Consider the following 16,628-nt stretch of genomic DNA (forward strand, 5'->3'; position numbering starts at 1 on the left):
AGGTGGTGACATTGCAGAAACGAATAAACCAGTAGATTATACGGGAATTGTGGTTAATGAAGTGGAGGTGAGTAGTCTATTGCATAACCTCAATGTCAATACATCTGTGGGATTGGATGGTATACCAGCTCGTGTTGTACGAGAAGCAGCTAAAGAATTGTCAGTACCCTTGACCATTTTGTTTAATTTGAGTCTCGGGTCTGGGTTAGTCCCGAGCGGGTGGAAAGAGGGGAAAATAGTTCCACTGCATAAAGGTGGTTCCAAGACTGCTGTTGTAAATTACCGACCGATTAGCATATCAGGAATCATTGTCAAGGTCTTAGAGAAATTAGTCAAGAAAAGAATACAGGATTGGATAGATGAAAATAGGATATTGTATGGGAGACAACATGGTTTTGTGAAAGGTAGATCATGCCTCAGTAACTTGCTCACATTTTATAACACAGTGACGGCTGAACTGGATAGGGGTAATGGGTTTACAGTGATACTACTGGACCTTGCCAAAGCCTTTGATAGGATACCACATGGAACCCTAATCAGTAAACTGGAGCAGATTGGTATAGATATAGGATTGGTGAGATGGATAAGAGGGTGGTTGAAGGAGAGATATCAAAGAGTGGTTTATTCAGGAGTGGAGTCTAAAAGACGTCTTGTGACTAGTGGAGTGCCACAGGGCTCTGTTCTTGGACCACTGCTTTTCAATTTGTTCATCAATGATATTGGAAAGAATCTGAGAGGAAGTGTTCACTTGTTTGCTGATGATGCAAAGTTGGGTAGAGCAATTGTGAGTGCACAAGATGTCAAAATTTTACAGGATGATTTGGATAGTTTGGAGGACTGGGCTAGGAAAAATGGATGTCAATTTAATGTGGCAAAGTGTAAGGTTATGCACTTTGGGGTGAAAAGAATAGCAGCAGTATATCGCATTGGTGGAATCATACTCCAGGAGATTGATGAGGCCACGGATTTGGGAGTGTTGGTGGATAGGGAGTTGAAGTTTAGGGGGCACATTGCAAAAGTAACTAAAACAGCTCACCAAATCACTTGGCTTCTGAAAAATACTTTAACATGCAGAGACGAACAAGTTGTTGTTCCTCTGTATCGAGCCTTGATAAGACCCCATCTGGACTTCTGTGCCCAGCTATGGGCACCAGGGTTTCTTCGTGATGGGGAGGAAGTGGAGAGGGTCCAGAGACGAGTGACCAAGATGATAGCAGGTCTGTGGAATGAACCTTATGAGAATAGGTTGAAGATTTGTGGGTTGCAGAAATTGGACGATAGGCGAAGGAGGGGGTGATATGATTGAGACATTCAAATTACTGAAGGGTTTTTATAAGATTGATCCAGAAGATATTTTTGAAAATATGACTGGTGGTGGGAGGACTAGGGGCCATGCATGGAAGCTGGGCAAGAGCGTGGTTGACAAGGGTGTTAGAGCTAGGTTCTTTACTTGGAGAGTGGTAAATGAGTGGAATAAGCTTCCAGAGTCTGTTGTGGGTGCTACGACCGTGAATGAGTTCAAGGCAAGGTATGATAGATACTGTGTGAATGTTGAATAGTTGTTCTTCACATGATGTTAGGGCCTCCCTCGATGAGTCTGTCGACTCCTTGGAGTTTCCCGGAACAATAATAATAATAATAATAATAAAAATCAGAACCTCTCAAAACAAATAACATCAGAAACATATCCTGTCTAGCAAAACAATATTATGATGCTATTTTTATGGAAAAGGAAACTCAAAGATCCCTGCAAATATTAATAGTACAAGATGTTATAAGCAATCTTAAACTTTTATTTATATCAATGAATGAAAAAAAAAAAAAGAGCCGTGTTTTCTTATCATTAACACCTATCAGGAGAAATTTAACAGATAAGTTAACAAAATAACAATCAACATGTTAAATTCTGAACTGTCCTACATCACATCTCCGAAGTTGCAGCAAAAAAAGAATTCACAAAAGTAAAAAGCAGACACCTATATGAACTCCTACAACAGCGCCAAACATATGAAGTCCTGACCGCAACTTCGCCGAGACCATGTGGTCTTAAACCTATCGTCGGAAACACTCACTGAAGAAGCCAAGAACACTCTCAGTCTAGGGCATAACTTTGCCATCATGCCCAAACAAATTCCTAAACTAGAAATTATGATGAAAGTTGAACGGGGTATACATGATCTTCTGCCGGCAATGGCCAATAACGATGTGCGACTAGATATAGCAAGTATTCTAAACAAGTCTAAGCCTCCAAAAAGCAATATGCCACGTAATCAAATAACTGCCCTAAAAAAGTTATATAATAATAAAAATATTATTATTACAAAAGCCAATAAAGGAAATGCAACAGTTATCATGAATCAAGACGAGTATAACAGAAAAATGCAAGATCTAGTATGTGACAGTTCCATGTATCAAATGAGATCCTACGATGTCTCAAAAGACAAAAGTCCAAAAGTCCACATAAGTTCCAGTCTCTTTGATATTCCTGCATGTCTATTCATTTTCCACGTCAAAACCATTTTGTCACTCTCTCTAACTGGTGGGAGAGATGTCATATCAGTTATTATCAACTCTTCAGATGCTATAACCAAATCCAAAACTCTTGAACCTCTTGTTCCCTCTGTTATATGTTGCCTAAGACATTTGTCCCTCAAGAATTCTAGAAATTCCATTCCCCTATTGCTACATGCATCTTCCTCTCTCCAATTTATTCTACTGTAGTTAAAATCTCACATAACAATCATTCTTCTTGCACTTGCCAAACTTAACTGTCTAAACATCTCCTGGTCCCCATCCTCTGTGCTCCTGGATCTGTAGCAACACCCCACTAAATATCCTGTCTTGCCCACCTCTACCTCACACCATATGCTCTCAAAATCATTTGTCTCACTGCCTTCCAAAGTCTCCACTCTTAGAGGACATAGGTCGTCACTTATCATAAGCAGTACCCCTCCACCATGCTTTCCCCTCCTATCCTGCCAAAAAATGCTGTACCCAGTGACTTCTATTCCTGTTATTATATCCTCTTCTGTCAACCATGTCTCAGTGATCCCAATAATTTTTGGCCAGGCTGATGCTATCTGCACCACCAATTCCTCTCCCTTATTCTGGATACTCCTGGCATTAGTATAAAGCATATAAATGCCATTGTTTCTAGCATATACCCAGCATTATCCCCTCTAGACTCCACTGGGCTCAGTGTTACCTGATGTCGTCTCCCTTCTCCCAAGTATCCATTCCCACAAGAGGTCACCTCTGCTATCATCCTCCCTGGGACACACTGACTCGTTCAGAACAGCAATCTCTCCAGACCTACGTCCTTCCTCATTCAAATGTAAGTGGTCTCTCGCATACAATTCCTCTCTTTCCTCAAACGCACTCGAAGCAACCACATATACCAGTCCTCTCTTGTCACACATTCTAGCTATTATGTGATTCAATATTACTGCTCTTCTGCTCAGCTCGTCATTATCATACCTAGGCAACACGCACACTATTTTTCCTCTCTCTGTCTTCTTCCATATAGCCTCAAGCAAAAATCTCATATCACTCACTACCCGACTTACATTACCAATCAAGTCATTTGTTCCTACCATCACGATCATCTCATCCACCCTTTCACCTCTCTTAATTGCCATATTGTTCCTTCTATTGTTCCTCCTAGCAAACACTCCTCACGCATCCTATCTTGAACACAACGGATCATTGAGTCGCCATACATTATACCTCTTACCATTCCCTCTCTCCTATTGTTTCCATTTTCTCCTCTTCTTTCATTCCCATAGGTCTCTCTCTCATTCCCTCTCTTCTAGCATTCCCATACCTCTCTCTCCTAGTACTGTTTCCATTCTCTCCTCTTCTAGCACTCCCATACATCACTCTCATTCCCTCTCTCCTACTGTTTCTATATTCTCCACTTCTAGCACTTCCATATCCCTCTCTCATTCTGTCTCTCCTACTGTTTCCATCCTCTCGTCTTCTAGCATTCCCATACCTCTCTCTCATTCCATCTCTCCTACCATTTCCATTCTCTCCTCTTCTAGCACTTCCATATCTCTCTCTCATTCTGTCTCTCCTACTGTTTCCATCCTCTCGTCTTCTAGCATTCCCATACCTCTCTCTCATTCCATCTCTCCTACCATTTCCATTCTCTCCTCTTCTAGCACTTCCATATCTCTCTCTCATTCCGTCTCTCCTACTGTTTCCATCCTGTCGTCTGCTAGCATTCCCATACCTCTCTCTCATTCCCTCTCTTCTACTGTTTCCTTTCTCTCCTCTTCTAACACTCCCAAAATTCTCTCTCTCTCCCCTACTCTGATTCGCCTTGCATTTATCTCTTCCATTCTCCTAATCTTATCTTTCATACTTCTGCTCTCATTCACAAGACATTCCACCTGCTCTTTCAGCTCATCTATCTCCCTCTGCAGGTCAGTCACTCTTAATCTAAATTCATTCTTCCAAGCAAAACCATCTCCTAAACTTTCACAGTCACTCACACTTCCACACTATCAACTATTATTTTCTCATTCATATATATATTTTTTTCATTCTCTCCTATCACACTACTTGTCTTCCTACATTCATTCCCCGTTCCTGGAGCAACAAGGTCGGATATTGATATTTCTAACGCACTTATTTCCTCCAAATGCCTGCCTTTTGAGCACATACGCTCTCTGCTCTCTTTCACAAGCCACATATCCAATTCCTGAAATGCATACATGTCGCAAGTACTGCATGCCACAAAGTCCCTTATGATATTGCTTATAATAGAGTTCTTAAATGGCAGAGGACTTGGCGATATGCCACTTGTGACTGCAGCTGAATCAGCCATCATTCCTTACTGCCAAGTAGCATAATCTTTAATAATTATTCAATTAATAAATTCCGTTAAATAAATAAGAAAGAAAAAGTACAAACAATTACAAGCAAAACAAAACATTTAAGTACACTAAATATAATTAAATAAAATGAAATATAACTAAATACAGTAATGAAAACTTAGCTTCATTTTGTCTTCCACTGTTATTTGATCCAGACGGTAACCAAAATATATTATATCACGACAGCAACTAACTTCCAAAAAACAACCACTGAAGTACACTCGTATTCAGAGAAACAATTTAGCACTCAAAATCGTAGAAAAACGGGGGAAAAAAACGGACTATTCACCGATTAAAAATCAGTTTCTTCTGCACAGCTCAAATTCACCGCCACGTGCTACGGCGATGCTAGCACCTCCAATGTGATATCGATACTATGGATGGGTAAGAGTAAGATAATCTGGAAACATTGTTCTAGTGACCAAACATGGAACTCTTTCAAGTCACCTAAGTCCTCCAATAAGCAGGATGAAAGTCTCACACTGGACATTGAAAATCATCTGACACCTAAAGATAAATGCCATACCTGTTTACAATGGTATTCAAATCTGTAGTCTATTGTTTGGAGAGCAGAATGCTATCCACATGATGAAGAATCAGTACTACAAAGTCATATGCAGTTATCTAAAATGTTTACGTAAATAACTTATTCAAGATTAATGTAGAATGTGGTGTGCCTAAACAATTAATAAAATATAAACCAATTGGAAAGAGAAGGTCAGTTAGACCTCAAAAGAGGATATTAGAAGGATAATGAGATCAATGGAACAGACCAATATGGTTAGCATGATGGTACAATATGGTCAGCATGATGATGTGATGTCTTACTTTTGCACTATATAAAATTATCATTAAAACAGTTTACCTGAGTCATTTTTTCAACAGGAGTAGGAATGCCATCAATAACTAAGGGCGGCAGTTCATGTAGAGTTGGATCATCTTGAGATTGGGGAGGTGCTTGTTGCGCTAAGGCAGATTCTAGTTCTTGCATGATTACATTCCTACAATTTCTGATCTGAGAAAATTAAAATTAGGTACAACTGAATATCATCAAAAACTACAGAGTCCAATAAAATATCAGATAATACAAGATTAGGAAAGATAACTGCTTAATAATAGTCAACTCTCTAAAACAAAGGTTCACATATTTCATACTGCTACTACAGGGTGTCTCGATTTCTGATGTGCTGATCTGATCTCTAATATTTTGTAGGAAGTTCTATAAAATACCTCATTAATATATAATTTGTAGTCGCTATTTAAATTTGTTACTGCTATTAAGAACTGAACTATTTTCTGAAAACTTAATAAAATCAAATAAGGAAATGATAACATACAATCATAAAATGATGCATTTTGTATTAGTCTAGTGCAACCAACTATTCCAACAGTTATACTGTAGAGTACAATTACTATTCCATATTTATACAGATTGTACTCTATAGTACAGTAAAGTGTTCCACAGTACACCAAAACAGTTGACATAAAAAAAAAGGTTAAAATAATTAACATATTCTGAATTTTTTTTTTACTTCAGGTCAAAATAACAAATAATAATAATAATAATAAGCAATTATTGGAACTTAAAATAACCAAGAACTATAACTTTATTCAAAAAGTAAATGATCACGATGACTACAAATGTATACTGGACTCTATTCTTATTCTCAAAGATATGAAGGGGGACGGGTAAAAAATAAAAACAAAGAATATATTATTATTATTATTATTATTTTACAGCATCTCCATGGAGTCCAGAGACTCATCATGGGAGACTCAAATTAACCATTATACACACAAATCCTATCAATACCTCTCTTTGAATCCATTCACCATCAGGGAATTCACAACCAATTCTGGCAATCCACACCCACCACTCTCCATGCAAAAAATCTGGTCTGCACACCCTTATAACCACACTCTTACACAGCTTCCACAAATGGTCCCAAGTTCTTTATTTGTCATATATTGAAAAATTTCACTTGCATCAATTTTATAAAACCCCTTTAATATTTTAAAAGTTTCTATTATGTCCCCTCTTTTCTGCTTATCAACTAAACTTTGTAACCCTTAAACCGTCAACCTATCCTTGTAGGGAATAAGACCACATAGACCTGTCACCATCTTGGTCACTCATCTCTGAATCCTCTCTACCACTTCCCAGTCTCCAAGAAATCTCCAGCCAAGTCACAGCTATATAAAGAGAGATAATAACTTCCCTATCTTTACTTGTTAGCATGTTTTTCAACATCCATGTAATCCTTTGAGCATTTTACCAACTTTTGCAATATGCCCTCTGAACTTCAACTCTCTGTCCACCATTATCCCCAGGTCCCTAGCACCATCAATTTCTTGCAATCCAATACTATCAATATGATACACCATACACCACATGCAACCTTTCCAACCTGAAGTGCATAACCTTACATTTTGCAACATTATCCTTTGCCCACAATTCCAATTTATTTAAATCATCCTGCAGGATATCTACATCATCACCTTTATCAACTATTGCTTGCCTCAATTTTGCATCATCAGCAAACAACTGAATATCCCCTTTTATATCTCTCTCTCTATGTCATTGATATACAAATTAAAGAGTAGTCCCTAGTACTGAATTCTGAGGTATTCCACTAGTCACCTTCATTCTCCTAGATTCAACTCCGCCATATACCACTCTCTGGTGTCTGTCTGTCAGTCCCCCCCCCCAAACCTCCCTATCCATGCTACTAGCATCACATCCATTCCCATTTGCTCCAGCTTTTGTAATAGTTTTCCATGTGGTATTCTGTCAAATGCCTTGGCAAAGTCGAGCAGTATCATGGTGTAGCCATTACCTTTATCCAATTTTGTTTTCACTTTAATATAAAATGTGAATAAGTTATGAAAACGGGAACTACCTTTTACATGCTGCCCACTATAGAGTATGGCATCCCTATCCACCCACTGTTGTATTTTACCTTTCACCAACTTTTCCAATACTTTAACAACCACTCCTGAAATATTAACTGGTCTGATGTTTGCTACCCTCTGTCTTGGAGTCACCTTTATGCAATGGTACTAACTTACTCTCTTTCCACTCCCTTGGAACCCTGCCGCAGCTGAGATTTATATTGAACAACTTCATCAGAGACAATGCGATTTCTCTTGCACATTTACGTAATACACGGGCTAATACGCCATCCAGTCCCACTGCTGCGTTCACCTTCATATTTTTTTAATATGTTGAATACCTTCTATTCATCTATCTCACTGTTGATACATGTCTCTGTAACCTCACCAATTGTAAAGTCTCCACCTGGATCTGCCGCCATAGTCATTTTCCATTTTACTCTTTGATCATGAGTTCCTTCTGTCACATGCTGCTTGAGGAAGTTGTCTCACAACAGCTCAATAAATTCAGTTTCATTCTTTATGGGGAGTTCAATTATGAAGATAAATACTGGAAGAAGAAAGATTACATGACAGGAAGGAAATAGAATTTATGCACCTATTCAGAGATAATTCCTGAATTACTGATAAGTACTGAACCAGAAGAGCTATCCATAACCAAGGTGACCACATTGCCTCCAATTGGTGAAAGTGACGATGCAGCCTTGACTTGAGGAGATTGTGAAATATGAAAAATATTCTATCAAGAAGGGGGAATTTGTGGAACTACAAGGCAGGTGATTATGACATACTTAGGAAGAAGCTTAAATCTCTATCATGGCATAAAACACTGCAAGGTGAGAATGTTCATAGCGCATGGGATATAGTTAAGAGTCATCTAGAGGGTCTCTAGATGACTCTTAATGACATGGGGTGTTGAGGAGAGATAGTACCTCTCCACTTGGACAGTCGCACGTAATTGTGGTTCAGATGGATTGGTTCTTACTGGACACCCAACTCTCACTTATGGCTCCAAGAAGCTACTGTAAACTGGTAGCTGCCACACCCCAGTAAACTGTGTAGACCCACAGGCTAAACTAAGTGAGGGTAGCCAGATATGGCGATCTCAAGCAGTGACTGTATTCGGTGAATCGGCTGCAAACAGTGTCTGTACTCCATGTTAGGAGCGGCTGAATTCAGGTCAAGGAGTGGTGGTTGACACTTGACAAAACTTAACCATTGAAACCAAATGAACTCTAACCAACCAAAAGATACATTTCATAGACTTTCGTCAGGCATTTGATTCAATCCGTAGAAGAGAACTATGGAAAACTATGGAAGAATTTAAAATTTTCAACAAAACTATAAGAATAATAAAGAATCTGTATGAAAAATCTTAAAGTGCAGTACGAATGGAGGACACCTTAACCAACTGGCTGCTCCATACAGAGAGCAGAGTAAGACAGGGATGCAATCTGTCTTACTCTGCTCAATCTTACACTGGAAGAAGCAACCAGTAAGGTCTTAAACAATGAAGACTCCAGAATCAAAATATATGGGAAAAATGTAACAAATTTAAAATTTGCAGACGACATTGCATTACTTGCAAACACAGATGAAAATCTACAGCGAATATATGATAAAATAAAGGAGGAGTATATAAAATTTGGATTAAACATAAATATAGACAAATCAAAAATTATTCATATAGGAAAAAGACGCACCAATCTGAAAATTGAAATTGATAGTAAGAATCCAGAGCAGGTAGAAAACTTCACCTACCTTGGAGGAGTTATTGAGTACAATGGTGAAATCACAAAAGATATAAACAGATGAATTAGTCAAGCATCCCAAATGTTTGAATGACTTAATAAAATATGGAAGTCAAGGGACATCAAACAAGTAACAAAAGTAAGAATCTATGAAACAATGGTCCTCCCAGTACTCCTATATGGAAGTGAATGCTGGAATCTCAAAAAGGAAGAAGGCTGAAGAGAAAAAATTATTAACTACTGAAATGGGATGGCTAAGAAGATTACTTGGAGTATCTCTGCTGGATAGACTAAGAAATGAAGACATAAGGAAATGAATAAAACAAGAAATAACAATAGACAAAATCCAAGAAAGAAGACTGCGATGGTTTGGCCATGTGACCAGAATGGGAACAGAAAGACTACCATCTAAAGCCCTGAATACAACGATGGAAGGTAAAAGATCCAAAGGACAGCCCAGAATTAGATGGATAGACAAAATAAAAGAGGACTTGAAAACCAAATCACAACAAGCAACACCAAACTGGACAGAATAGTTCAGATTCTCCTGAGACAGACAGAAGTGGAAAGAGTTCATTCGGCCTCATCATCATCATCCACATAGATGATGGAAGAGAGAAGAAGAAGAGGGTCTCTATTGAACTGTATACCTAGGGTATGGAGGATTAATCAGGTATGAGTTAGATGGATGTATAATATCTTTAAGAATGAGCTGCAGAAGAAGAAAATGCTGTAGGGGGTATATAAAGAGATTTATCAATATTTCTAGATTGGTTGTGAAGATTTTAAAGTGAAATGACTTCCTTACAGACAGACAAGCTATACTTTATTATTATTATCCTAAGACCGCATGGAGTTACTGACTCATCTAGCAGGACCTTTTGTCAGACATCTCGTCATACCTTTTTTTAAACACATTCAAATCCTCTGCAGGCACTCTCTCAGACAATGCATTCCAATGAATTCACAACTCTCCATGTAAAAAACCTGCTTCTCACTCCCTTGTTCACACCCTTCTTATACAGCTCACAAGATGACCTCTTGTTCTTCCCCAATCTCCCATGATTTTATAAAAAACCTCTTCAATGTTAATCCCATAGCAACCACTTACCAATTTGTACTTCTCTATCATATCACCCTTCTTCCTCCTATTCACTCAATCTTTCCTCTGCATTATTATTATGATTAAAAGACAGAGACCTACAGAGAGTCAGAGACTCATCGAGGAAGGCCACATACTAACTATCATACTTATTCTTGAATTCATTCACACTGCTTGCACTCACAACATCCAATGGCAATCCATTCCAATCATGCACCACCCTATGATAGAAAAATCTAGCCCTCACACCCTTCTTGGCAGCCTTGATTCTCAGCTTCCAAGGATGCCCTCTTGTTCTTTCCCCACCCTCCATAAATTGAAAAATTCCATCAATTGAAATTTTGTATGATCCCTTCAAAAGTTTGTAAGTCTCGATCATATCACCCCCCTCTTTCTCCTGTTTGCTAGTGTCTGCAGTCTACAAATTCTCAATCTCTCTCTTCATAATCAGTATTCCACAATCCTGATATCATTTCTAACACTCTCCTTTGTACTCTCTCTCTAATATATCAGAATCACAATGGAAACCAGGAGACTAGACCTGCGCACAATAGTCCAAGTGAGGTCTTATCAAGGCCTTGTTATCAAAGCATTATTCCTAGAATTCATTGTGTTGTCCTCACAATTTTGGCAATGTGTCCTCTAAGTTTTATCCAACATCACCCCAAGACCTCTTATTTCCTCTACCCCCAACAATATATCTACACCACGTTAAGTCCTACATCCCATCTTTGTTTCCCAAATTTTAAAACTAAATTTTGCAACATTGAACTGTCATCCCCACTCCCATGCCGATTCACTCAATGTATTCAAGTCTTCTTGTAAGGCAAGAACATTTGCTTTACTCCTCATAGTTCATCCCAACTTTGCATCATCTGTAAACATTTGAATATTCCCATCCAATCTTTGTTAGGAACAGCATGGGCTTACTAAAGGGAGGTCATGTCTGAGCAATCTGTTCATACTTTATGATAATGTTGTAGTTGAATTGGATAAAAGGAATGGATAAACTGCGATACTACTGGACTTTTGTAAGGCATCTGACAAGATACTTCATGAAAGGTTACTGCATACACTGGAAGATATAGGACTGGAATATAAACTCTTGACTTGGATAAGTGGGTGACTGATAGACAAATATCAAAAAGTATTTATCCACGTATGACACTCATGATTTGCAGTCTCTCTCGTACAAGTTGATGTGTGTGTGTATGTGTGTGGGGGGGTAACTAAATTTAAGGTGACCAGCGGTGTATCTCCTGATGTTTTCTAACAAGAAGGTTGTATATGCTAAATTAAATTTGCTTTATGCCTCATAGTTCATATACCACTTTCTGGAACTGAAGCTACAGTCATAAAGTTTAAAAAAGCATCCAAAATGACAATGCAAAATCAAAGCCTTGCCCTAAAGTAACTTTGGTTAGCCTGCATAAAAGACTTAAAATTCACACAGCTAGATCATGAACATTACTTAGCACTAATAAACAATGATGTGTGTGTGTGTGTGTGTGTGATTTTAAAACGATGGGGACATTTCAATGACATTAATTCCATTGTTTATAGAATCATTCTGCCACTATTTTTTTTAATTGAGAAATAACTGTATTCCTGATGAAGTATGCCCCAGAGCATAAGAAACTAGCAGAATAAATATTTTTTATTTTATAGTTATATTATGGTTATACCCCCCACATTTAGTTCCCATGAATAAAGAAGTATATCAAACTAGGTGACATAATACCAGCAAAAAATCAGTGATATATGTATAAAAAATTGTATACAGTAGTAATATATATATATTACTTATATATGCAATATATATATATATATATTACTTATATATATATATATATATATAACAAATTTTGCAGACATTTTTTAGACCTTTCAGATCATCCAGAACAAAGAGTTTATTAAGTTTCACTATTACACACACACATACACATCAACTTGCACAAGAGAGACTGCAAATCCTATAGCAAATCATGAGTGTCATATGTGGATAAGTGATTAAGGAGAAAGTAGGGAAGAAACTTATTTGATTTGTTTCTTGAATGGCTGCAGGTACTCACAGGCCTTGAGAAAATAGTATGAGAACTGCTTCAAGAAGAGAGAGGAATAGGATTAGCAGTTGGTCAGACCTGACAACTATGTATGAATGCTGACAGTAACTAATTGTTTATTTTTTTGCATGCTTGGAGGAAGGATGGCAGGGACAGTTCAATAAAGCAATACTCATAAAGATATCTTAGAAAAGGCATAGTGTAGAAACAAACTGATGTTTATGAGAAAGTGACTAGAGTGAATTGGAAAGCAGTTCATCTGTTAAAACTGGACTGCATCAAACTTTTTTTAGGGAAGTTTTTAGTAAATCACTCTAAATGTGAGAACAGTATGCTAGGATTTGAGAGATTTGGGATTTATATAGCATTGGCAATTGCAAGTGGAAAATAGTGTGTAGTGGAAAAGAATACTAAGGTGTGAATTATTTATGTCAAGAAAGGCCATGATCATCTGATCATGGACATCACGGACATGTATGATGCTATGCATTATGGGTAGTAGTGACCCCTTCCCATAATGCATAGCATCATACATCTCCTTGCAGACATGTATGATGCTATGCATCATACATGTCTGCAAGGAGATGTGCTTGCATTATGGAGAATACTAAGGAAAGTGATCAGAACTTACTCCACATCTATCACAAGTTGCCCCTGTCCTGAAAGGTTGCGTACACATGGATCCACCAAAACTTTTATAGTTTCTATATTCGGCACGAAACTCTTGTAGTTTCTATATATTCGGCTTTGAAATAATGTTGGATTCAATATCCACTTAATTTGTATAGATAATTGATGTATGCAGATGACAGGAGGGTGACTGCAGCAGAACAAATAGTTGAAATACAGTGATCACTTCATTAAGCTCTACTGTTCAGACAGATATAACATGACTGACATAATGGGATGAAATGTAAGAACAGAGATAGATGAACTAGAAGCACTCAGAATATTGCAAAATCTTGATGGAATATTAACGACAAAGTATGAAAGCATAATAATAGTGTCTATGAACAGGCTGTTTAGGTCTGAACAAAGGTGGAATCCCAAGGGGATGAAAAGAGAGAAAGATATAGTTGATTTTTACTGTAGCAAACATTGCTATCATACTGAAAAGTCCTGGCCATAACTACATAGATGCAATGCTATTCTAAAGAAATTTCACTGGAGAAACTGTAGTGAAATTTCTTTTCACTATAACAAACTAATGAGAATCTGTAAAATTAGTGCAAAAATCAAGTGATGCCACTAGTAGCCACCATGGAGACAATATGCAGGCACTGCATAGGAAACGTGCAAGACCCTTGCAGTCAAATATATACCCCACAGAACCTTGCATATCCACTTTACTAACATTCATGGCCTCAACTCCAACCTTAATAGTGTCCACTACCAATTTCAGTTTACCAAACCCCACCCACTCTCTTTGGCAGAAACTCAAATCCTCCCCCCCCCAGCACTATTCATCTCAACCTGCCAAACTATAGACTCTTTAACTCCTTTCGACCTAAAAGTCGTGTCTATGCATATATCCACTCTGACATACCTTGCCAGAGAGCACCCAACCTAGAATCATTCAACTTTGACCTTCTTTGGTTGAAAATCTCCCTTTCCACACTCAGTCAAATTCATTTGCTGTCTCTATCGCTCCCCTAATGCCATGAACCATTCTGAGCTCTTTAATGTTCTCTCCTTAAAAATTGATTTTCTCTAGTCCCACTTCCCTAATACTGAAATCATTCTCCTAGGAGATTTTAATGTCCACAACACCAACTGGCTTTCCTCCTCCAATTGTACAGTCGGCAGACAAAGATGCTGAAGTTTGCCATCCAATGACCTTACACAAATTGTTCACATGCCAACCAGAATACCAGATAATCCGAACCACTCCCTAAACACCCCAGATCTCTTCCTCAACAATGACCCTTCTAAATATACAGTGAAGGTAGTGGGCCTCCTAGGGTAATTCTGACCACAATCTAGGGCTCATCTCCTCTCCATGCAACAATCTTTACACAGCCACTCCCATACAAGAGTAGTTTGGCATTATAACAGTGCCAAATGGGACAGTATCCATCATGACTTCTATACCTTGTTCTCATGGTTGGACTATTGTTTCTGGAAATAGAACATCAACGTTTTGTGCCTCGATTTAAATTTATATAATTATATAAAATCTTATGATGTGAAGAGTTAATTTAGAAAAGCCTTTTACTTGATCACTATTAAAGAAAGCAGAAAAAAAAATAACTGCCTAGGAGAAGAAAGAACATCTAGAAAACACAGTTCATTTGAGATGGGATTAACCAAACATATACTAGATGTTCATTTAGGGAGATCACATTTCCCCATGTCAAGATCCAAATGGGGCTTCTGTATATGATTTGGAATGTTGAAAAACTTCCAGATACAAGTAAACCATTCACATAGATTTAAAAACTGCTCAATATAAAATAATCTGTTGATCAAAAGCAGTATATTCAAAAATTTAAACAGAAATATTTTGTCTATCCAATAATTTTATTTAACATTAGGAGACATGAAAATTTTAACACAAAGTTTTTAATATATTTACTTACCACATTTTCTAATGGGTGTGCTCCAAACACTTTAAAGTTGTTTTGTGGCTTACCAGGTGTTACTACTAACACAACAGCCTGCTGACCAACTCTTGTGGTATACTCATCTATAGTAGCCTTTAATTTCCTGAAAAAACAAACAATAAAACTTACCTTATATTGGGGAAACTGGACGTACAAACCCTATTCATAAAAAAGAACACAAACATCGAATTGATTGGAAAGTACTTGCTCTTTGAATCATACAAAAACTTGGTATGAACAGAAATTTAAAGAAGCCTGTGAAATTTTGATTAACCACCCAAATCTTAATAATAATGGGGGTTTAAAAATCCCAAGAATTTGTATGACACACATTCAGCCCACTTAGTTTCCAGCAAACCCTGACTTTAGGACTCGAAGCAATTTTTCATTTTTTATTGGCCACTAACCATACCAGCTGCAATTTATATGTATATTTATATAAGTAATTTTAATTTCTGTTTATTTATTTATCTATTATTTTATGTATGAACATGTTACTCTCCAGCTTAATTTAACTTTGTAACCTAATAGATAATAATAATAATAATAACAGGACTCTAGGCTTGATGTAGTGAGGTTTTTTTTTTTTCTAGCACCAGAGGTCAGGTAAATAGTTTTAATGGTTGATCAATAATTTTAGCATGCCGTGTAGATTGTAGTGCAGCTTGTTTCTTTGTATATATACGTATACTCCAGAAGATGACCTCAATGTGAAGGTCAAAACATCGAGTGTATATTTTGGTTCACATTAAACTAAAGTTTTACTCTAACATGGTAGTTGCATCCATAATTTTCATAATGTATTCTGATCATTGTGTAAGCATGAAAGAAAGGCTTTATCTGGTTTCTTTCGACTAAAGGTGAATTAGCTAGTCTCATATGGAGGTAGGGTGATTTTTTCTCCTGGAAACTTGGGTTTTTCGTCTCCTAGAATAGGCAAATCAGGCCCTATGAACACACATGGATTACAGTCAGGAATACTGCCCTTATGGGATGCAGCAAGGGGTGATGACCCAGCTTGCATTAATTAGTCGTAAGCCCCTAATTAGAGGGGGGGGACTCAATCCATCTGAGGATGGATGGATGAGTGATAGAAATTAATCATAATATATTAAAGGATATCTATTCAGTAGGTTCTAAATAAAATGGCTTTTATTTTGTCCAGTCTTGTGCATGTGTATGTGTGTTCAAGTGAGTGAAATTTTATTATTGTTTTTGTACATCCATGTGGATATATCAAAATAATATAATTTGCATAATGATGGATATGTTGCATAATGTACTTCCTCCTGCAACCTATTCTTCATTCAATGTGAGCAAATCTATTTCTTACTCCT

The 16,628-nt window shown here is 37.4% G+C and overlaps 1 protein-coding gene across 1 annotated transcript in view; it reads right to left on the minus strand.

The window, feature by feature from the left end:
- The window catches only part of LOC150101944 (DNA-binding protein P3A2-like), a 158,319-nt gene that overhangs the window by 118,024 nt on the left and 23,667 nt on the right, over positions 1 to 16,628 (minus strand). The window contains exons 3-4 of the mRNA XM_090399939.1: positions 15,268 to 15,394; positions 5,746 to 5,895 (exon numbers count right to left, since the gene is read on the minus strand). Of these exons, the coding sequence (XP_090256065.1) occupies positions 5,746 to 5,895; positions 15,268 to 15,394 (277 nt within the window). The remainder of the gene's footprint in view (positions 1 to 5,745; positions 5,896 to 15,267; positions 15,395 to 16,628) is intronic.

This window comes from Typopeltis vanoorti, chromosome 11 (assembly GCF_054136105.1).
Source record: "Typopeltis vanoorti isolate ZY-2024b chromosome 11, IOZ_Tvanoo_1.0, whole genome shotgun sequence".
In the NCBI taxonomy this organism is placed as follows: Eukaryota; Metazoa; Arthropoda; class Arachnida; order Uropygi; family Thelyphonidae; genus Typopeltis; species Typopeltis vanoorti.